Here is a 23,306-nt window from a genome sequence, read left to right on the forward strand (position 1 = left end):
ACACTGCTCTCTGCCTCCACCTTGAAAGGCCCCTCCTTCCTCACGCTCGTCTACACCTTCACTCGCATTTTTCCAAACTCTTACTTAGAAGCTCAGCCCCTTCCTCTCCTCGAACTCAAGTTACATTTCCTTAAAGACTCAGGGTCCCCCGTGTCAGACGAAAGAGAAATCTCACTTTGGGACAGCATCTGCCCACCTGGTGATACTTCTGAAATGCCCGCCTGGGGAAATCCCGCCAGAACCAAATCTCCGCGGGGACGGACGGCTCCGCGCACCCGGAACGCTGCCCGGCGCGGTCAGTGCAGACAACTGTGAAAAGAAGCAAAGGTTTCAAACTGCAGCGGGTGAGAACTGGCCCCGAGCCCGGGCCTGGGCCCCGGCGACCGCGGGCTGTGCCGTCCTGGGGACAACCGGACCCGCACGCCGCCTTGGGGAGGGGGGAGGGCAGCCGGGGGGAGCGGCCATGGGCAGACAAGCCCTCCTTCGCGCCCTTCCCTCAATTTCGCAGCGGGAGCGGGGACGCCGACCCCATTTCCGAGTTTCTTTCCTTTAGGTTGGGCGGCTAACCTAACGCCAGAGGGAAAGCGCTGAGGAGAAGGGCTGCCAGGCCTGGAAACAGTGCCCGCCGCGGAGGGAGTTCCCGCTAGCACGGAGAAACCCTCGGAATCTGTGAACAGCAGCCAGCAGAAGCAACGACAGCAACCCTTTCCTTCCCAAACAGGTCTCAGCAACCCCAGAGCCAATGCTGAGAAAGGGCGGGAAAGCCAAAGCCACCACCAATTTTTCCACCTATTGGCTAATCCCGCTGTCGTTCCCGCAGGCCCGCCTTCCTTGCTCGCGGGCGATGTTCTTACTGGCTGACTTCCGCCAGCTCTCCGCTCTCATTGGTCAGTGTCTCCGTTCGTCAGGCTCGGGCCTTGGAGACAGGCGGAGAGTGGCTCTTGGCTCCGCCCCCGGTCGCGCACAGGCGCGTCTGTGTTGGGGTCGGAGGCTCCGCCTCCGCGTGCCGTGTGCAAAAACAAACAGCCGTTAGGGAGGAGGTGCTGGGGGCGGGGTTTTGTTAGAAGGAGGCGCACAATTGGGCGGTCGCCGGGGTTCAAACGAGCAAGGCGAGCAGGCATTGGCTGGGGTGGTGCGAGGCGGGCCCCGGTTATTGTCCGGGCTCCGGCGGCGGCGGTGGCGGCGGCGGTGGTCGGTGCTGCGCGAGCGGTGGCGGCGGTGGCTCGGCGGGACCGAGGGCGGGAGCGGCCGAGACCATGGTGAAGTCTGCGGGGCGGCCGGGTGGGTGGCGATGGCCGGGCGGCGCCGCTACCTGTTGAGGCGGCGGGCGTCAGGCGGGCGGGCGTCAGGCGACTACGACGGCTGGGCTGGCGTCAGGCGGCGGGGCTCCCCGCGGTCCCGGCCTCGCCCGCCGCGGCGCCGGCGCGAACTGAGTGCGCGGGCCGAGGCCGATGGCCTTGAGCGGGACAACCCTGGCTCTCTGCAGCACCTCCGCTGCCCCTGCCACCGACTTTGACTCCTGAATTGTGCGTCGGTTAAAAAAAAAAAAAGTGTGATTTTTAGAAACGCGAGTGGAGGGAACTTGGCCCCTTGTGAAGTTGGGAGGGAAAGGCGCTGGAGGGTGGTCGTGCCCCGCGCGGGAGCGAAGCAGCGACGCCGAGGCGACGAGCAGTGTCCGCCCGAGCGCCCTACGGAGACAGCCTTGCCCGGGGCTGAACCGCAAACAGAAATTGTGGTTATTGTGACGTTCTCGCGTCTTAGACCTGGCTTCGACCTTATGGATGGTCGCACCCCGTTTCTGACTTGTAGTTGTGCAGTTAACGGAAGCGCTTCCGCCGGCCGACTCAGGCACAGATTAGATCTGTCTGTAAACTGATTTGCTCAAGCGGATGATTCTCCTGGTCCTTGCTGGTTTCGAAGGTGTCACTCATTTAATTTCTAGCGACCTGCCACATATTGGCTGTCCCTTTTACCAGCAGCTAAAAATACATGCACGGTCGCATAAGCTAAAAATACAGGAGGCGTGGAGTTGTCATTCATGTTTAGAGAATTTTAAACTTGAGGGGACGTGAGCATGTATCTGTTGAACTAGTATGCAAGTTTCTTGGCATCCAGTTTTCAACTTTTCCTGACTGAAATACACTCCAGCTGGCTCCATAGGCGTATTTTCTACCGAGATGCTTAACCCAGGTTAATACTAACACAGTTCTTAGAATCAAAAATTTTATGGTGCTTGTATGTTGTTTCTCAATCAGTCATCAGACATATTAAAATGAATGTGTGAAGTTGGAGGGTGTATATACAGAGTTTGAGGGGGTTGTGAAAAATTTTACTGTACAATTTTTTTTTTACTGTACAATTTTATATTCGCACAAGTTTGATTCCATAAGACTTTGTTAAGTATGAGAAATGTATCCGGAAACCACGGAAATAGTCATTTAACTTAGAGATTTTTTTTAAAAAAAATTTATTTATTTATTTATTTATTCTTGGCTGGGTCTTCGTTGCTGTGCGCAGGCTTTCTCTAGTTGCGGCGAGCGGGGGCTACTCTTTGTTGCGGTGCTCGGGCTCTAGGCACGCGGGCTTCAGTAGTTGTGGCATGTGGGCTCGGTAGTTGTGGCGCACGGGCTTAGTTGCTCCGTGGTATGTGGGATCTTCCCGGACCAGGGCTCAAACCCGTGTCCCTTGCATTGACAGGCGGATTCTTAACCACTGCACCACCAGGGAAGTCCTAACACTGAGATTTAAAAAAAAACTGATTTCATGTCTACTTCCTTAAAAAGCAAATAGGTTAAATAGCAAGTATGATAGATTTGAAGTGATAAAATTGCTTAAGAGCAGTAAATTGGGAAGCCTGGGAAGTTTTGCAGTTGGTAATTTTTGTTTGTTGTTTTTGTTTTTTGTTTTTTGGGCTTTTTGCGGTACGCCGGCCTCTCACTGCTGTGGCTTCTCCCGTTGCGGAGCACAGGCTCCGGATGCGCAGGCTCAGCAGCCATGGCTCATGGGCCCAGCCGCTCCACGGCATGTGGGATCTTCCCGGACCGGGGCACGAACCCGTGTCCCCAGCATCGGCAGGCGGACTCTCAACCACTGCGCCACCAGGGAAGCCCTGCAGTTGGTAGTTTTTAATGGATAACTACTAATTTCATAATTGTCATAGACAGTGATTATAGTTTTAGACTCATGCACCAACTGAGAGGTTTTTTTAATGTATTTACAGCAGGGCAAATAGAGCTGAAAAGATTTATTTGAAGAAGTGAGAATATATGGCTACTCCCCCATATGGTTTTGGGAGATAAACATGGGGGGGGGGATTTTTAGCCTAAAAAGTATTTTAAGGAAACCATTACAAAGGGACAAAGGGAATATGCCATTTCAAAGCTTAACCTCTGCTTCAAAAACATCCTCAAACAACTAGCCAATCATGTAAACTGATTTATTTAACTAATTTTTCTTTTAACAAAGGAGAAATAATAGATTTAAGTAGTAAAATCAAACAGCCCAAAAGAGAATATTGGTTTCCCTCTCAAGTCAGATCCTTAGTATTCCATCCCTAGAGGCAAATAACTTTTCTGACGTATTGTGTGACCTTCTAGAAATGTATATGTACACACACTCTACAATACTCCACTTTATGTAAACAAAAGCTCACTGCACTTGCATATACCTTGCCTTTTACACAAGTATGTTTTGTGAGTTGTTCCTTATCAGCACATATTTGTAACTCATTTGTTGAAAGGGCTGCATAATACCCCATTGCATTTATATACTGTGTCCTGTTTGTGACCATTCATGTTATTTGAGAAATATTTCTTTATCAGTTGAAAGTAGTATTTGTTTAACCCCTTAAGAATAAGTTTGTATGTCCCTTTTTTTTTGTAAAATACACATAACAGTTGACCATTTTGCCATTTTTAAGTGTACTGCCAGTTATCTCCAGAACTTTTTTATCTTCCCAAATTGAAACTCTGTACCCATTAAATAGTAACTCTCCATTCTGCCCCTTTCCCCAGCCTCTGGTGACCACCATTCTGCTTTTTGTTCCTATGATTTTGACTAGGTACCTCATGTAAGTGGAATCATACATATTTGTCCTTTCGCTTATTTCACTTAGCATAATGTCTTCAAGGTTTACCCATGTTGTAGCATGTTTCAGAATTTCCTTCCTTTTTACAGCTGAATACTATTCTATTGTGTGTATATACCACGATTTTGTTTATTCATTTTTCTGTGGTAGACATTTAGGTTGTTTCTGCTTTTTACCTATTGTTTATAATACTGATATAAACAAAATAGCAAATAGTATAGAAAATATCTGTTTGAGTCCCTGTTCCCAATTCCTTAGGTATGTGCCTAGAAGTGTAATTGCTAGATCATAGAGTAATTCTCTGTTTAATTTTTTTTTAAGATGCTTTTTTTTCTCCCCATAGAGCTAAGTTCTGAATATTTCTGTGGAAATGATACACACTGACATTTTTAAAAATTATTTTATTATGAAATACTTATAGCATGAGAGTTATATTGACTTGATGAAGATTCTTCAGTCTGAAAAATATGTTCAAATTTTTAGAAATCTCATTTTTAAAAAGTATTTAAGGTTTGACCTTGTTTCTATATAAATTAATAAATAGTGGACTTCCCTGATGGTCCAGTGGTTAAGACTCTCCGCTTCCACTGCAGAGGGTGCAGGTTCAATCCCTGGTCGAGGAAGTTCCACATGCCGCAGGGTGCAGCCAAAAAAAAAAATCAACATCATCAGTTGTGGGACAAATAAAATTATTAAAAAATAAAATAAATGGAGATATAACACATGTATATTTAAAATTGAAGATCACCTAGATTTTTTTAACTACCTAAAGTAAAACTAGAAGAAATTTTATTTCCTAAGTTTAATTTTTTTTTTAATTTTTATTGGGGTATAGTTGATTTACAATGTTGTGTTAGTCTCAGGTGTACAGCAAAGTGAATCTGCTATACATATACATATATCCACTCTTTTTTAGATTGTTTTCCCATATAGGCCATTACAGAGTATTGAGTAGAGTTTTCTGTTCTATATAGTAGGTCCTTATTAGTTCTCTGTTTTATATACAATAGTGTGTATATGTCAATCCCAATCCTCCAATTTATCCCTCCCCCCGCCTTACCCCCTGGGACCATAAGTTTATTTTCTACATCTGTAACTGTACTTCTGTTTTGTAGGTAAGTTTATTTGTAGTCCTAAATAGTTTTGAAATAGCATTTTTGATTCTTCATCTGGAACTTTTTTCCACCTAGGCTGGAGGCAAAGCTGGAAAGGACAGTGGGAAGGCCAAAGCTAAGGCAGTGTCTCGCTCACAGAGGGCTGGGTTACAGGTAACATCCATGCTGTTGTAATTCATTATTTTCTTTACTGTTATAATTCATGACTCATAGGTGTTTCTTTAATTACAAAAGTGTACTTGTACTACTGGCCTTTGATAATGAGATTAATTGGTCAAAATATAAACCACAAAGCAACTGCCTTATTTATTTATTTGTTTGTTTGGCTGCGCCAGGTCTTAGTTGCGGCACACGGGATCTTTTTTAGTTGTGGTATGCAAACTCTTAGTTGCGGCATGTGGGATCCAGTTCCCTGACGAAGGATTGAACCTGGGCCCCCTGCACTGAGAGTGCAGAGCCTTAGCCACTGGACCACCACGGAAGTCCTGCAACTCCCTTGTATATAATTTGTATTCTCTTCTTCTAAACAAGGACAAGTTATGAAAAGATCTTAAATGAATTTGGTGATTTTTGCTCTCTTAAAATCTATTATTTCTAGATTATAATTATGTTCCTAGTTCTTTTATAAATTGTATCAGATTGAAGTGAGTATGCTGTGGCTTTTATTTTAAAGAGTGTTTGTCGTGGTACATCGGCTTTCAGGATGAGAGAATAATGAACTGTCCACTAGTCCTGTGAATCTTTCCCCGATACCTTCAAGTGTAGACTCAGTGATATACTCAAAGCCCTAAATGGTTTCAAATTTCGTATATTTAAATTGTTGCAGCTTTAATCCACAAACTCAAAATTTTCTGGATGAGTAAGAATTATTCCCTACATGTAAGAGATACTTTTTAAACAGGAAAGTTTGAAGTCCAGACTATAAGGTTAGGATTTTTATCTTCTTGGAAGTAGTGAGCCATTGAAAGTTTTTGAGGAAGAGGATGACATGATCTGGATGATACTGAAGGAAGGGGGGGCAAGAACTTGTACTTGGTGGGTACGTTCTGTATTTTAGAACATCATGCAGATCTCAATTAGAATTTATTTGAAGTGTCCTTACCTTGAAGTGGGAGATGGAAGACAGATACAGACTGTTGCAGTGGTTTAGGAATAAGGTAATAACATACTTGAACTTGAGTAGGATGGAAAAGAATAGAAGGCTTGTGTATGCTCCCCAAAAATGGGAGGAGGGGTATGGGATTGAGAGGACGGTCAAAGAGAAGTTTCTCTAAGGCTTAGACCCTAAGGAGCAGAAGAGTTTGTAGTAGGGGCAAGTTATGAAATAATAAACTTAACTGCAGTCGTTTTGAAGTTCCACCAAAACATCCATATGAAAATGTCCAAAAGTTGTAGATTTGAGTCTAGCTTTCCAAGAGAGGTGATCAAAAGAATTAGAAATTTAAGGTCACTTACGTAAAATTGGCAGCTTGTGCTGTGGATAAGTTTCCTAAGTCGAGCATGAGAAAGGATCAGAAAGGCATTGGTGGACCCCCTACCATATTTGATGTGGTATTTGAGTCAAAGAATGAAAAGACTGAGGAGTAGTCAGAGTTCGTATTAGAACTATGTAATTGCTTTGGCCTAAGAAGAAATGGTTTTGTTTTTTTGTTTGCTTGTTTGTTTTTTTAATAAATTTATTTTTGGCTGTGTTGGGTCTTCGTTTCTGTGCGAGGGCTTTCTCCAGTTGCGGCGAGCGGGGGCCCCTCTTCATCGCGGTGCGCGGGCCTCTCACTGTCGCGGCCTCTCCCGTTGCGGAGCACAGGCTCCAGACGCGCAGATTCAGTAGTTGTGGTGCACGGGCCTAGCCGCTCTGCGGCATGTGGGATCTTCCCGGACTGGGGCTCGAACCCATGTCCCCTGCATTGGCAGGCGGATTCTTAACCACTGCGCCACCAGGGAAGCCCAGAAGAAATGGTTTTTGAGGTCCTCTGTGTCAGACGACGTAACATGCGGTTACTGAGGATGCAGAAGGGAGTAAGACATGGATCCTGATCTCGGGGAGCTTAGAATTAGGGAAGGATGTAAACAAACCAGTCATGCCTTTTCTCTTTAAGGATGCAATCTGGAAGTAGATTTTGCTGGCTAGTAGATTTTAGTAGTTAGAATGTTACTGCTCGTCTTTCAGAATGGTGTTTAACAGAAGCCAGGGTTGGATTGGGAGAAAATGGGTGACAAGAAAGGGGTTTCAGGGTTTGCTTTTAAATCTTGCCTTTGGAAAGGAGACGTCTAGACTGTAACTGGAGGCAGTTGCTGTAGACAGGTGGAGACATTTTAAGTGAAGTGTGCAGAAGGAAAGGAGCCAGCGAAAAGGAAGCAATTGGAGCTGTTGAATGATGGAGCAGTAACGGGATAAGGAAGGTCCTTAAGAAAGTTGGGAGTGGGGTTAGTCAAAGGCACAGACAAGTGGGATTAGGGAACTTTGGAGGTGAGAAAGTGCCTGTTCTCAGAAAGTAGAAAGAAAGGGTCACAATGGGAGAATGGTGTTGGTTTTGAGTTCATGCTTTACTCATATTATTCAGCCTTTGATTACATTCAGTAGTGTGATGTTAAGACTTCAGTGCTTCCCATTTGGGTGGTCTCTTTCAGTTTCCTGTGGGCCGCATCCACAGACATTTGAAGACTCGTACCACAAGTCACGGAAGGGTCGGTGCCACTGCTGCAGTGTACAGTGCCGCAATTCTGGAGTACCTCACTGCTGAGGTTAGTGGGGGAAATGTTATATATGGGAATCCTGGAGGTGTCTTGGACATAAATGGCTAAAACCCATGGAATATTGGTTTGAAATAAAAAAGACAAACTCTTGTTAGTTTCTTTTAATAGTGTTTTTAGATGCATCTTATCAGCCTATTACCTAGTACCAGTGTCAAATAGAACTTTGGTGTGCTCTTTTTTAAAGTTAAGTAAGTGTCAATAATCCATATTTTTAAGTGACGTGACAAGTGTAAAATAATTTAAATACCATACTACTAATTAAATGAACTCTGAAATACGTATATAATCGATAGGTGATATTTGTGAAGTTACAGCATAACTCTTTTTTTTTTTTTTTACAGCATAACTCTTTTTTTAATTTTTATTTTTCTTTTTGCGGTACACGGGCCTCTCACTGTTGTGGCCTCTCCCGTTGCGGAGCACAGGCTCCGGACGTGCAGGCTCAGCGGCCATGGCTCACGGGCCCAGCCGCTCCGCGGCATGTGGGATCTTCCCGGACCGGGGCACGAACCCGTGTCCCCTGCATCGGCAGGCAGACTCTCAACCACTGCGCCACCAGGGAAGCCCCAGCATAACTCTTAGTTAATAAAGATTTGAGGTGGGGTGAAGTCTTGGCAGTGTGATGATACATATTTTTTAAATATCACAACTATATTATGATAACAAAATTTGGTAAAAGACCTAAGCAACCTTCTGGTTCTGTGCATGGTTGTATGCATAAAATGCTGTGTCTTACTCAGTTTGACTTTTCAGGAAGATAAGTTAATTGGGCAAGAGTTCTTAATTCTTAGGTCATGGACTACTACTTCCTCCATTCTAATCCCTCCTAAGGAAAACAAAAGGGAAGCCATGAAACTCCTTCAGCTACATTCCAAGCAAGGGAAGTTGAGTAACAAGCAAGTCAACTGATAGAGATAGCCAACCTAATAGAAATGGGGAAGCTTCCTACTTGAGAAAGATGTGGTTGGGAGCTAGGTTGAAAGATTTAGCTTTAACCTGTATTGGAGATTTAACATTGATAGTTTCAACTTCACTATGTCACAAGCAGGGATTTTGTGTTGGTAATGTTTTTGTATTGGTACTAGTTAAGAGCCTTTCTGCTTTATCACTCTTCTACCAGTTTTTATTTGTTTACCTGCAGACTTTTCAGAAAGGTATGCATTTTGTGCACTCATGTAGAGGCATAGGCTTCTGGTTCAGATTTTCAAGTCCCATCTAAACTCCCATTATCTATATTCTTAGGAACTTTATGATTTTTTAGTTTAAGATTAAATAATAATCATATACATACATATACACACACATATGCAGTCAATGTGTATTTTCCAAATATTTAATTTTGGGGTTTTAGTCAATAATAGAGGTAAAGAAAATACTGAAATCTAAGTTTAGGGGTAATCACTTTTCAACGTTGGCTTCACACTAGGATCACTTATGAAGCTTTCAAAAGATACTGGTGCCAGGCCTCACCCCAGACCAGTGAAGGTTGCAAGGGAGAATGGAGTAGAGAGTACTGGTGGTTTTTAAAGCACACTGATTGCTTCGGATGTACATCGAGGCTTCCCACCACTCTGTTTAAGTGAGGAGGTTCTGTGGAGTTATTTTTGTGTTACTTCCATCAAAGGTTTTATAATGCCAGTACAGTCTATGGAGGCAAAAAGGAAAAGAAAAGAAAAATGCAATTTTATGACCAACTGGGACTTTGAAATTCCTCTAGTTGAAAATTGCCCTTATAGAATAAAGGGCTTCTAGCTTATTGCCTACAGATTATAGGGCCCAGTGATGTTAAAAACTCTGAATAAGAAATTATTTTAAATTATATTTTAAAATTGTTCTACAGGTGCTAAGCAATAAATTTCAGCTGTTAAGGGCCATGAAAAAATAGACTACATGGGTATATTAAAATATTTTTCTAGATGTTCACATTTATTGAATAGATTCTTGGCTAAGGAATATTATCTCTTGTCTTTTTTCTTTCTATAGAAGTAGATTTTTGCTCAAGTTTCTAGTTCTCTTGCAGAGAATGAATATAAAAGGACCAAATGGGGCTTCCCTGGTGGCGCAGTGGTGGAGAGTCTGCCTGCCAATGCAGGGGACACGGGTTCATGCCCCGGTCCGGGAAGATCGCACATGCCGTGGAGCGGCTGGGCCCGTGAGCCAGGGCCGCTGAGCCTGCGCGTCCGGAGCCTGTGCTCCGCAACGGGAGAGGCCACAACAGTGAGAGGCCCGTGTACCGCAAAAAAAAAAAAAAGGACGAAATGGAGTAATAAGAGTTCTATAAAAGCATTATAGAAATTTGGAAAAAATTTAATGTTGGTTTATATATGTATCTTGTGTGTTTTGTGTGTAGATGCTGTAGTGATCTTTTTAGCTATAATTGCAGGCCTAAACTGAATCCTTAAACACTTCACCCTTGTTTGATGTGCTATCTCAACGGATGCTTTGTAGGTGCTGGAGCTGGCAGGTAATGCTTCCAAGGATCTCAAAGTTAAGCGGATCACTCCGCGCCACTTGCAGCTTGCAATCCGTGGTGATGAAGAGTTGGATTCTCTTATCAAGGCTACCATAGCTGGGGGTGGTATGTATTATTTCCTCTTCAGCCTAGATTGTTAACTGGCCTAACTAATAGATAATTCAGATAGATGATCCAGTACATTTGTATCACCAACTAGAGAACATAGAAACTTAAGTTCCAAAAGTGTTAAGTCTGACAATTCTAGACTTCTCATTATGATCTGAATACATATTTCTTCTCCTTGTAGCCATATACAATGCTATTTTTATTTTAGCAAGTTCTTCATCTAAATATCATATGTGAGACTTAAAACCTGGTGTTTAAAATATTTCCCATATCCTTTAAACTGTGTTTGAAAAATGATCGTGAGAAATTGCTTAATATGCTCTTGAAAATCAGAGCTGAGATAATTGAATGAGTCAGGATCAGTGAAGGTGAGATATAAATTGGTGGTTCTTAATACTTTTTGGATCACATTTGGAGAACCTCTTGAAAGCTGTGGTTACTCTTCTCTAAAAAAAGCACATAAAATCTCACCATTTTACATACAGTTTTAGAGGGGGATTCCCAGACCCCAAGATGGGGACCCCTTGGTATAGATACTTTAACAGAATGAGAATGTGAAAGGGGACTTAAGTAAATTTCATTCTTTTTTAAAAGCCTTTTTGTTTGTTTTTTAAATTAATTAATTACTTTTGGCTGCATTTGGTCTTTGTTGCTGCTTGTGGGCTTTCTCTAGTTGCAGGAAGTGGGGGCTACTCTTCGTTGCGGTGTGCGGGCTTCTCATTGCAGTGGCTTCTCTTGTTGTGGAGCACAGGCTCTAGGCACATAGGCTTCAGTAGTTGTGGCACGTGGGCTCAGTAGTTGTGGCTCGCAGGCTCTAGAGTGCAGACTCAGTAGTTGTGGTGCACGGGCTTAGTTGCTCTGCGGCATGTGGGATCTTCCCGGATCAGGGCTTGAACCCATGTCCCCTGCATTGGCAGGCGGATGCTTAACCACTGTGCCACCAGGGAGGTCCTCATTCTTTATATAATTGCTTTTTGGGGTTGAAGCCCTAAAGTGGTAGGATATAGCCAGTTTAGGGACTTCCCTGGCAGTCCAGTGGTTAAGACTCCATGCTTCCAGCGGGCACGGGTTCAGTCCCTGCTTGGGGAACAAAAGATCCCACATGCCTCTCAGTGCAGCCAAAAAAAAAAAAAAAAGATATAGCCAGCTTAAAGTTTTTCTACTAATACTGTTTCTTTTCATTTCATTCTAGGTGTGATCCCTCACATCCACAAGTCTCTGATTGGAAAGAAGGGACAGCAGAAAACTGCTTAGAGAGTTGTTCTAACCAACCTTCTTCCTCCCCGTCATTGTACTGTAACTGGGACAGAAGAAATAATGGGGATATGTGGAATTTTTAAAACAGTTAAGTGGAAAAGCATAGACAATTACTGTAGATATGAAAAAGAAACATTTGTATGTTCTTAGACTCGAAGTTTGATAAAAATATCTTTTCATGTGGCAACAGTTGTGTGTTGATTCGCTAGGTTTCTCCCATGTGTTTTATACAAAAATGGAATTGATAAACCATTTTTTAAAAAAGTAATTTGTCTCTAAACCGTTCTGTTTGTGCTGTGTTGAAAATATTTTGCTCATACTTCAAAATTTTTTAAATTTCAAATTGGTTATATATTCAGAAAAATCTTAAAACAGAAATTGGGAATCTACTTCTATCATGATTGATACCATATTATATTGAATCTTGGCTGCTACCTGTTAGTAGTAGGCACCAATTATTTTACATTACCACTAAAGAAAAAAACTGCCAATTAAACCATAATATGCCATCAATTATGAGATGCATCCCAATTTCAGAGATGTTAGAGTATGAAAACATGCATTTAGAATTGATGAAGGATAGTGGAATTATTTGAATTATTTAATGAGCACTTACTATGTGGCAAGCCCTGTGCTAAGCGCTTTATTGATGAAGAAATTTTATTACCCCCATTTTAAAGATGTAGAACCTGAGGCTCACAGAAGTTAAATGGCTTGCCAGAAAACATTTATCTAATAGATAGAAAAGGGCAGAACTAGGATATAAACCTAGATTTGGCTGACTACAGAGCCCACACCCTTACCTAGAATTGAAGTTAAGATGATCAAAGTTGTCTGCTTTTGGCTTAAAATTCCAGCTTTTAGTGATCTTTTATTCATATAGTAACATTCAGTAATTTGTACAATATTTTAAAAATTATTTTTGTTTGTCAGTTTCTAAGTAACTTGTAAGATTTAAGTTAATGTATCAGTTAACGGTCCATCAGAAAATTATATTTTTCTGGAAGTCTGGAAGTCTTCATTAAAAATGGAAATTCTTTAATGTTTTATAATACAACAGTATCAAAACAAAACTCTCATTTTTAAAAACTTATTTTATTATGGAAATTTTCAAAAATAAAGAGAATAGTATAATGAACCCCTGTGTACTCATCCTGCAACTTCAGCAGTTATCCTGTGGTCAGTTTTGTTTTACTTGTATCCCCAACCTGAACCCTCATCCCAGTTGATTGGTTTGAATCCCATTCCAGGCATGATTTATTTTCATGTCCACATACTTAAGCATGTGTCTCTAAAGATGGGGTACTTTTTAGACCATAACCACAATACCATTGTCTTAAGACAGCTAACACATTTTATGATAACAAATACCCAGTCAGTATTCAGAGTTCTCTGATTGTTTCATAATTTTATGGTTGGTTTGCTTGAATCAGGATCCAGACACTATGTCTTACATTTTACTGATAGCTCTTAAATTTCTTTTTAATCTGTAGGTTTCTTTTTTATTATTATAATTTTTGAAGAAACTGAGTTGTTTGTCCTATAGGATTGTCTCTAAGTGTGGATTTTACTGAATCTTGGCACATATTTTGAAGAAGCTTCTATATTGAAAGGATCTACGATTATCCATGTGTGAAGTTTTAGTAGTTTTTAGAAACCAAAGAAGCAATAGAAAAGGCAAAATAACCTATCAGAGAATAGGGTCTTTTACTAGAGTTTTCTAGATAATTGCTTCAAATACCTGTTTCCTTTTGGTAGTGTAATTATTTGTTTCCTACTGTGTTCCCAGGATTGTATTTTTGTTTTCTGATGGAAAAAAAATAGAACAACTGAGCCATGTGCTCTGGGGCCTCACCCCCACATTTGGTCCATCTTGCTTCACCTATACACCCCTTCCTCCCACTGGCTTTTTTTAAAGCGTGTCCCAGCCATCATATTGCACCTGTAATACTTTAATAGGTAACTCTAAAAGAAAGCTTTAAAAAGATGGCTTTTTATATTTAAACAAGACAGTACCTCATTGTGGTTTTGATTTGCATTTCCCTGATGATTAGTGATGCTGAGCATCATTCCATGTACCTGTTGTCCATCTGTATGTCTTAGAACAAATGTCTATTTCAGATCCTCTGTCCATTTTTTTTTTATAAATTTATTTACTTATTTTTGGCTGCGTTGGGTCTTTGTTGCTGCGCGCGGGCGTTCTCTAGTTACGGTGAGTGGGGTGCTACTCTTCTGTGCAGTGCACGGGCTTCTCATTGCGGTGGCTTCTCTTGTTGCGGAGCACGTGCTCTAGGCACTCAGGCTTCAGTAGTTGTGGTACACGGGCTTAGTTGCTCCACAGCATGTGGAATCTTCCTGGACCAGGGCTCGAACCCATGTCCCCTGCGTTGGCAGGCGGATTCTTAACCACTGCGCCACCAGGGAAGCCCTCTGTCCATTTTTAATTGGATTTTTTTTTTTTTTTTTTTTTTTTGCTACTGAGTTATTTTTATATATTTTGGGTATTAACCCTCTATGAGATACATGATTCTCAAATATTTTCTCCCACTCCGTAGGTTGCCTTTTTTTCTTCTTTTTTAGTTATTTGTTTGGCTGCATCAGGTCTTATTTGCAGCACACAGGATCTTTTGTTGCAGCGCGTGGGCTTCTCTGTAGTTGTGGTGTGTGGGCTCAGTAGTTGCGGCACACAGGGCTCTCTAGTTGTGGCACACAGGCTCTAGATCCCACAGGCCTAGTTGCCCCGCGGCATGTGGGATCCTAGTTCCCCAACCAGGAATCGAACCTGTGTCCCCTGCATTGGAAGGCAGACTCCTAACCCCTGGACCATCAGGGAAGTCCCCGTAGGTTGCCTTTTTATTCTTTTGATAGTACGATGGTCTTTTTTTGACATTTTATTATGAAAAAATTTTAATATGCAGAAAAGTTAACTATACAGTGAATAATTCTTAACATCTACCACCTAGATTCTACAATTAATATTTTACTATATTTGTTTTATAACAACTATTCGTCTGTGAGATGGCCCTCATTTGCCTGCTGTTTTTATTCTCTGCTTGTCCAGTTATTTCTTGTTAGAGAAGTTCTTAGACCAGATCATGTTGTTCATTATATTAGTTGATTGAGGGACTTCACTGGTGGCACAGTGGATAAGAATCTGCCTGCCAATGCAGGGGACACGGGTATGAGCCCTGGTCCGGGAAGATCCCACATGCCGCGGAGCATCTAAGCCCGTGTGCCGTAACTACTGAGCCCTCACGCCTAGAGCCCGTGCTCTGCAACAAGAGAAGCCACCGCAGTGAGAAGCCCACACACTGCAATGAAGACCTAAATGCAGCCAAAATTCATTAATGATTATTTTTTAATTAAAAAATAAATTGCGGTCTCCACTCGGGAGGCTCATAGCCTAAGTGGGGGGACAGAGGTGGACACAGAAGTTTCTGAGTGGGGCTTCTTTGGTGGCGCAGCGGTTAAGAATCCGCCTGTCAATACAGGGGACACGGGTTTTAGCCCTGGTCCGGGAAGATCTGCGGAGCAGCTAAGCCCATGCGCCACAACTACTGAAGCCCGCACACCTAGAGCCCATGCTCCACAACGAGAAGCCACCGCAATGAGAAGCCTGTGCACCGCCACGAAGAGTACCCCCTGCTCACCACAACTAGAAAAGCCTGCGCACAGCAACGGAGACCCAATGCAGCCAAAAATAAATAAATTTATTTTTTTTTAATGCTCAGCAAAATGCATTAAAAAAAAAAGAGGAGCCTAGTACCTAGAGAACAGACTTGTGGTTGCCAAGGGGGAGGGGGTTGGCAGATGTAAACTGGTATATACAGAATGGATGAGCAGCAAGGTCCTACTCTATAGCACAGAGAACTATATTCAGTATCCTATGATAAACCATAATGGAAAAGGATATTTTTTAAAAGGTGCATATATGTGTAACCGCATCACTTTGCTGTACGGTAGGAATTAACATTGTAAATCAACTATAGTTCAATTTAAAAAAAAGCATGGTGGCCACATGGAGGACAAGGTGAAGGGGAAGAGAGCTTAGGATCGACAACCCAAGAATGAAGGGAGCCGGGTCTGGATAGACACCCCGTATTCTACTCCAGAGAAAGGGGACGGCCTTCACCAACTCAGCCAAAGAGGCAGGGCCTCACGGAAGAGCCTCTTGAAGGCAGCACGTTAGAACCGTTTGCCTTAACCAGGAGTGCTGCCGCCAGAGCAATCAAGCCTTTGGGAGGACGCTGGGCCCTGCGGCCTTGACCCAGGAGGAGGTCCCCAGGAGGTCCCCAGAGTCACGGCTTGGTCTAAAAGTTTGCTGCCAGAGGGCAAAGGGAGCCATTTAAAATTCACAAGCTGTTGGAATAAACCCCAGTCAGTTCCTGTCTTCCCTATCCGTCATCCTTCCTTAGGTGTGAAGAGGAGAAAATAAGACTTCCTGTCTCTCCAGCCCAGCCCAAGATGGTCACTCACATTTATCTGCCTTTCTACAAGGTCATCGATCTGTTCTTCTAAAAGCTCATTGGTCTGAATTCCGTAAGGTTATTGATCCGTCCTCTGCAAGGTCACTGATCCATCCTCTCCCAAGCGGCTGACTACACCAGCACACCTGGTGCTCAGCTTCCTCCCAGTTGATGCCAGAGGCTGTGCTATGGGAAAGCACTCCTCTTCTCTCACGGGGAGCTGGTTCCGGAGCTGGTGTAGCATCAAAACCCTGTGCAGCTTTCACGGCTCTACCTTTTCTAATATTTATTAACCCAAACAAATGTACAACGAGAGGGCTTTTGACGCCAGCCTCTCCAGCACATTTGCTTCCTCTGCTGCCTCTTTGACTCTTCCAGCCAGCCCTCTGCAGGAGTGGCGAGCAGTGTTCTTCCATAAAATGTCAAACTTTAATATCCGGGGGTACCTAAACGGGAGTTAGTCCTGTGACCGGTATGTGTGCACTACTTCCTCTCGACATGTTTCATGTGCATCATGGGAAGTAACTAATAAACTGAAGCTGTTCACATACTGAGTGCAGTTGGCTCTTACACAGTGAGACTGATTCTTCATTCTTTTGCATCACTAACCATCGCTGGGGCTGGTTTCTGGACCCCTGGTGCAGCCCCACCCTTGGGTTGCAGGCTCACCTGCATCTGAGCCCCCAGGGCTGGTCCTCTGCCCTCCTCCCTCCCTTTGGGGCCCAGAACAGAGGTCCCCAATCACCCACCTTTGCTCTCCTCCCAGAACACCACTGATTTCAGGCCCGTCCAGACTGGGGGCGCCTCAGGCCAGCGCTGGAAATGGCCAGGAACGCCTGATGGACTCGAGGGGGTGGTGAGGGGTGGGTTGGGGGCCAGTGTGGCAGCACAGTCACAGTAAGCAGCCAGCAACTTCGGCTCAAAGTAGATGTAGGTGGCAAACCCAGGTAAGCTGAGGTTTCAGAACAGGTCTCCCTCGAATCCTATGTGCTTCTAACACCAGCAATACCGCCCCACCAACTAGTGTGGGATTTCAGAGGCCCAATTCACATCCAAAATGTTTCATCAGTAGTTGTGGCTCACGGGCTTAGTAGCTCCACAGCATGTGGGATCTTCCCGGACCAGGGCTCGAACCTGTGTCCCCTGCATTGGCAGGCAGATTCTTAACCACTGCACCACCAGGGAAGCCCACAAATTCCTTTTTGAGAAATGAGTTGCTGACGCAGCTATAAAACATCTGGCAGAAGGTAGTTAGTATTCTGCATTATATGAAAGGCAACCCAGACATGAAGGAGACATGGCCTTACAAGAAAACAATAGACAAATCGGAGAGTCTTTTCTAAGGGAAAATAATATGCTTAAGATAGATATGTGTCAGAATTGTTTTTTTAATATTTATTTTTATTTCTATTTACTTATTTATTTAGGCTGTGCCAGGTCTTCGTTGTAGCACTCGGGATCTTAGGTGAAGCATGGGGACTTCTTAGTTGCAGCATGCGAACTCGGTTGCAGCATGCATGCGGGATCTAATTCCCAGACCAGGGGTCGGGGGGGCACAGAGTCTTACCCACTGGACCACCAGGGAAGTCTCCCAAATTATTTTTAACCAATACTTTTCAATTCATCACCTTCAGTCCTGACTGCCAGGAGAGACTTCTGCTGTATAAACGGGTGGACAGTCACCCCTCTGCAGACAACTTAACATCTGATTGAAAGGTTGACCAACATGAACAAGAAGGGAATTGCCTGGCAATCCAGTGGTTAGGACTCCGGGCTTCTACTGCAGTGGGCACGCGTTCAATCTGAATCCTGCAAGCCACGCAGCGTTGCCAAAAATAAAGTATGTCTTATTTTACCCATATAATCAGGAATGATTTCTAGTTTTTGTTTTAGAAAAAGTCTAATTTTTTGAGCAATATCGTTATTTTTTATTGTTTTTTGTTATTCTCTACTAAATTTTATATTTTAAATTTTTATTGAAATATTGCTGATTTACAATTTTGTGTTAGTTTCAGGTTTACAGCAAAGAGACTGTCATATATATATATATATATATATATATATATATATATATATGTACTTTTTTAGATTCTTTTCCATTATAGGTTATTACAAGATATTGAAAACAGTAAGTCCTTGTTGGTTATCTACTCCATATATAGTAGTGTGTATATTATAATCCCAAACTCCTAATTTATCCCTCTCCCACCCTTTCCCCTTTGGTAACCGGAAGTTTGTTTTCTATGTGAGTCTATTTCTGTTTTATAAATAAGTTCATTTGTATCATTTTTTACATTCTACATATAAGTGATGTCATGTGATATCTGTCTTTGTCTGACTTACTTCACTCAGTAGGATAATCCACCCATGTTGCTGCAAATGGCATTATTTCATTCTTTTTATGGCTGAGTAGTATTCTACTGTGTATATATACCACATCTTCTTTATATATTAACCTGTCGATGGACACTTAGGTAATATCTTTTTTCTTTTAAAGTAAATTGTTTTATTTTATTTATTCATTTTTTTGGCCGCACCGTGCAGCATGCAGGACCTTAGTTCCCTGACCAGGGATCGAACCCACGCACCCTGCATTGGGAGCGTGGAGTCTTAACCACTGGACCACCAGGGACGTCCCAGTAATATCTTTCTTTTTTTTTTTTTTTTTTTTTTTTTTTTTGCGTTACGCGGGCCTCTCACTGTTGCGGCCTCTCCCGTTGCGGAGCACAGGCTCCAGACGCGCAGGCTCAGCGGCCACGGCTCACGGGCCCAGCCGCTCCACGGCATGTGGGATCCTCCCGGACCGGGGCAGGAACCTGCATCCCCTGCATCGGCAGGCGGACTCTCAGTCACTGCGCCACCAGGGAAGCCCTAATATCTTTCTTATATTAAGCATTTTGAAGTGAGCCAAATACAGTCATCCCTCAGAATCCATGGGGGATTTGTTCCAGGACCCCTTGGATATCCAAATCCACAGGATGCTCAAGTCCTTTATACAAAATGGTGTAGCATTTGCACACAACATTGGAACACACTCCCAGATACTTTAACCCATCTCTAGATTACTTATGATACATAATACAATGTAAATGCTATGTATATAGTTGCAGAAACAATGTAAATGCTGTGTGAATAGTTGCCAGTGCATGGCAAATTCAAGTTTTGCTTTCTGGAATTTTTTTTCCCCAGTATTTTTGATCCATGGTTGGCTGAATCTGTGGAGGCAGAACCTGTGGATATGGAAGACCAACTGTACTATTGATTCATTTTAGAATGTATGTTTTTGAAATTTTAAATATTTAATACAAGTAAAAGGGATGTGTGGTGACAAAGTCCTCTCTGCCCACAGGCCTTCACCCCTCTACCCAGACACACCCACTGGGAAACATTTCTCTGTATCCTCCCAAGGGTATGTACAAGCACAAAGATACACTTCATTCTGCTTTTTACAAAAACTGTAGCATGTGTTATATTGTGTTCTACTGCTCTTTGTTGTTTTCAAATAAAAGTCTAGCTGAGGCTATTTTGGAGATGCACTATCTTGTTCTTCTAAATTTATTTATTTTTGGCTGCATTGGGTCTTCGTTGCTGCACGTGGGCTTTCTCTAGCTGTGCTGAGTGGGGGCCACTCTTTGTTGCGGTGCGTGGGCTTCTCATTGCCATGGCTTCTCTTATTGCAGAGCACAGGCTCTAGGCTCACAGACTTCAGTAGTTGTGGCACGGCACGCAGGCTCAGTAGTTGTGGGGGGGCCCCAGGTTCAATCCCTGGTCTGGGAACTAGATCCCACATGCATGCTGCAACTGAGTCCACATGCTGCAACTAAGAAGTCCCCATGCTTCAACTAAGATCCCGAGTGCTGCAACTAAGACCCGGCACAGCCAAAATAAATAAATAAATATTTAAAAAATAATTGACACATATATATCTTAAGCATATTATTTTTCCTTACAAAAGACTCTCCGATTTGTCTATTGTTTTCTTGTAAGGCCATGTCTCCTTCATGTCTGAGTTGCCTTTCATATAATGCAGAATACTACCTACCTTCTGCCAGATGTTTTATAGCTGCCTCAGCAACTCATTTAATTTCTTCCCACTGCACCACCAGGGAAGTCCCTACTTTGTTCTTTTAACAGCTGCATCCTAACTCATTACGTCAGTGATTTTTAGCCAGGAGGCACTTTGGAAATCTGTGGGCCTCTGACAGTGGATGGGGGCAATGCTGGACATGTTATAATGCCTGAGACTGCCCCACTGACTTCCAAACGTCTGGCCAGATGTTAGTGTATGCGAAAAACTCATTTATAATTATGTAAGTCTAAAGTCCATTTTACATATTAACATGAAGGGTTTGGTTTCGGGCTGCTGAAAAATCTGAATATCCGTGGCACTTCCGAGGCCTCCAACTGCTGTGTAATGGAAGGGATGCTGTGTAATGGAAGGGAAGCATAAACTTCAGAAGGGCTTAAAGGCTACTGGAATCATGTCAAAGAGCCACAGAGGTCAACTTAGAGGGGCTTGTACTAGCCAAATTTGGGATGATTTGAGCATCAAAAACAATGAGTGCAGGGACTTCCCTGGTGGTCCAGAGGTTAAGACTACGAGCTCCCAATGCAGGGGGCCAGGGTTTGATCCCTGGTCAGGGAGGTAGATCCCACATGCCGCAACCAAGCCCCAGCACAGCCAAATAAATAAATATAAAAAATAATGAGTGCAATTGTTCGTAACACGTTTAATGAAAATCCACAGTGGTAGGAGGAGGGAGAGAGAGATTAGAAGATTACTCAATTTTTCGCAACTACAGAGTAATTGACTCAGGGGAATTCCCTGGTGGTCCAGTGGTTAGGACTCCTCACTCACAGGTTCAGTCCTCAATCAGGGAACTTGGACCTTGTAAGCCACGTGGCATGGCCAAAATTAGTTTTTAAAAATTGATTCAGGTGAAGATCATTAACTGATGCTAAAAGAAAATAATCAGGTGAAAGGTCTGGGAGCAGGGTCTTCACACATCCCACAGGTTACCTACTCAGCAGAAAGAATATAAAGTACCTTTCCAGTGGAGCAGTCAGACCTCCTGTTGAGTCAGCATGAGATCATATGCTGACAACAGGATTAAGTGCATATAGCATCACCTACAATGCCTTCCTGCATAAAATGTTGAACATGTGTCCATTCAAGCTTCTCTACCTAATTTCCAGTTTACAGAAAATACAAGAGCCAGAGGAACAAGCAAGTAACACAAAATGGAGACCTTAGGTAGCTCCAAAATCAGGGACATTCGACGAAGTCAATGTCCTGGACTGTTTAAGGAGTTGATGTCAAAAAAAAAAAAAAAAAAAAAAGGCAAGAGGCCAAGACCACACAGTGTAGGACTCAATTTATATGATATGTCCAGAAAAGGTAAATCTAGAGACAGAAAGCCAACTTGTAGTTGCCAGGGACTGGGAGTGAAAGCAGAAGGGACTGCAAATGGGCACAGGGTCTTCCTGGTGTGGTGGATTACGGTGATGGTTGCACAACTCAGTAAATTCACTAAAATTATTGTACTCTTAAAATGGTTGAATTTTATGGTGTATAAATTATCTCAATAGGCCTTTTTTTAACATTAATAGAAATTACAATATGTTAAAAAGTGGAAGGACTGTTCTAGATTGAGACAAAAGAGACCTAACAATCAAATAGTGTGTGAACCTAGGTTGGATCCTTGGGGGCAGTGGGGGGGGTGTGTGGGCGGGAGAGCACATTATTAAATACATTGATTGTATGTAAATCATACCTTAATAAAGCTGATTTTAAAAACACCTCTAGGGACTTCCCTGGTGGCACAGTGGTTAAGAATCTGCCTGCCAATGCAGAGGGCCACGGGTCCAAGCCCTGGGCCGGTAAGATCCCACATGCCGCGGAGCAACTAAGCCCGTGCACCACAACTACCGAGCCCGTGCACCACAACTACCGAGCCCGGGCACCTAGAGCCCATGCTCCACAAAAGAAGCCACGGCAATGAGAACTCCGCACACCGCAAGAAAGACCCAACGCAGCCAAAAATAAAACCACCTCCGGAACCAGTGGGGGAAATCTGAATAAGGACCGTACACTGCAGTTTGTATGGATTTTGCTTATTTTCTGAGGTGTGCTAAAGCAACTGGGTGAGCCCTACCTTATTGGATACATGGCTGGCCCTCCCTGGATGCAGCAGCTCTTGTGCTCAGGGAAGCTGAGGCCACACTGTAATCGATTCTGCTCACCTTGCCTTGTCCTGGAGGCCTTCATAACGTAGCAGCCACTTACCCTTTCAAAACTAAATAGTATGGGGCTTCCCTGGTGGCGCAGTGGTTGCAAGTCCGCCTGCCAATGCAGGGGACACAGGTTCATGTCCCGGTCCGGGAGAATCCTACATGCCACAGAGCGGCTGGGCCCATGAGCCATGGCCGCTGAGCCTGCGCGTCCGGAGCCTGCGCTCCGCAACCGGAGAGGCCACAGCAGTGAGAAGCCCGCGTACTGCAAAAAAAACAACAAAAAAAACCTAAACAGTCTGTTTTTAGGGACACACATAGGTGATAGAGTGATAAACACAAAATCAGTGACCTCAAAAAAAAAAAAATGGGCCTCTTGGGAGGGACAGAGTATGCAACTGGGGAGGCCTCCCAAGGGGAGTTCTTGATCTTAAAGGAAACCATGTTCACGAACATAAAGACCTCAACTGGACCAGATTATGGCTCAGATTACCAGGTCTGCACAATGGAATGAGAACACCTCAAATGACCATGACGGCCTCTACAACTAGCCAGGGAGAAGTTCCCTCATCTATAGACAGTTACCTGGTCACCAGTTGGTCTGGAGCAAGGCAGAGCCAGATGCCTTCTGCAGGTAGACTGTACCACACCAGGTCTGCCTGCCTTTCTCTAGCGGACTGAACTTCACAATTGAGCTGTCATAAACTCTGTACTCCGCATCTACATTCTCAAACAGCTAGATATCCCAAGAACATGGTCCAAAGACCCCTCCCCACAGAGGCTAAAGCTTGACATATTTCCCTCAAGGAGGGCCA

The 23,306-nt window shown here is 43.4% G+C and overlaps 1 protein-coding gene across 3 annotated transcripts; it reads left to right on the forward strand.

Moving 5' to 3' along the window:
* The first annotated feature begins 1,139 nt into the window (after nucleotides 1-1,139).
* On the forward strand, nucleotides 1,140-14,543 carry H2AZ2 (H2A.Z variant histone 2). Of its 3 annotated transcripts, XM_060020146.1 has the most exons (5): nucleotides 1,140-1,259; nucleotides 5,278-5,355; nucleotides 7,831-7,944; nucleotides 10,405-10,534; nucleotides 11,730-13,936. In XM_060020146.1, exons 1-5 carry the CDS (start codon nucleotides 1,257-1,259, stop codon nucleotides 11,789-11,791), a joined length of 387 nt encoding a protein of 128 aa, XP_059876129.1. In that variant the 5' UTR covers nucleotides 1,140-1,256; the 3' UTR covers nucleotides 11,792-13,936. The 3 variants fall into 3 exon arrangements, with proteins under 3 accessions (XP_059876129.1, XP_059876131.1, XP_059876130.1); XM_060020148.1 differs by lacking the exon at nucleotides 10,405-10,534 and having other exon boundaries at nucleotides 11,730-14,543; XM_060020147.1 differs by lacking the exon at nucleotides 5,278-5,355 and having other exon boundaries at nucleotides 1,152-1,259; nucleotides 11,730-13,939.
* The last annotated feature ends 8,763 nt before the right edge of the window (nucleotides 14,544-23,306 follow it).

The sequence above is a fragment of the Delphinus delphis genome, chromosome 9 (assembly GCF_949987515.2).
Source record: "Delphinus delphis chromosome 9, mDelDel1.2, whole genome shotgun sequence".
Classification (NCBI taxonomy): Eukaryota; Metazoa; Chordata; class Mammalia; order Artiodactyla; family Delphinidae; genus Delphinus; species Delphinus delphis.

Coding starts and splice junctions, on each gene's coding strand:
- H2AZ2 (XM_060020146.1), top strand. Junction 7,945..10,404: donor TGGAGTACCTCACTGCTGAG/GTTAGTGGGGGA, acceptor GATGCTTTGTAG/GTGCTGGAGCTGGCAGGTAA. Junction 10,535..11,729: donor GGCTACCATAGCTGGGGGTG/GTATGTATTATT, acceptor ATTTCATTCTAG/GTGTGATCCCTCACATCCAC.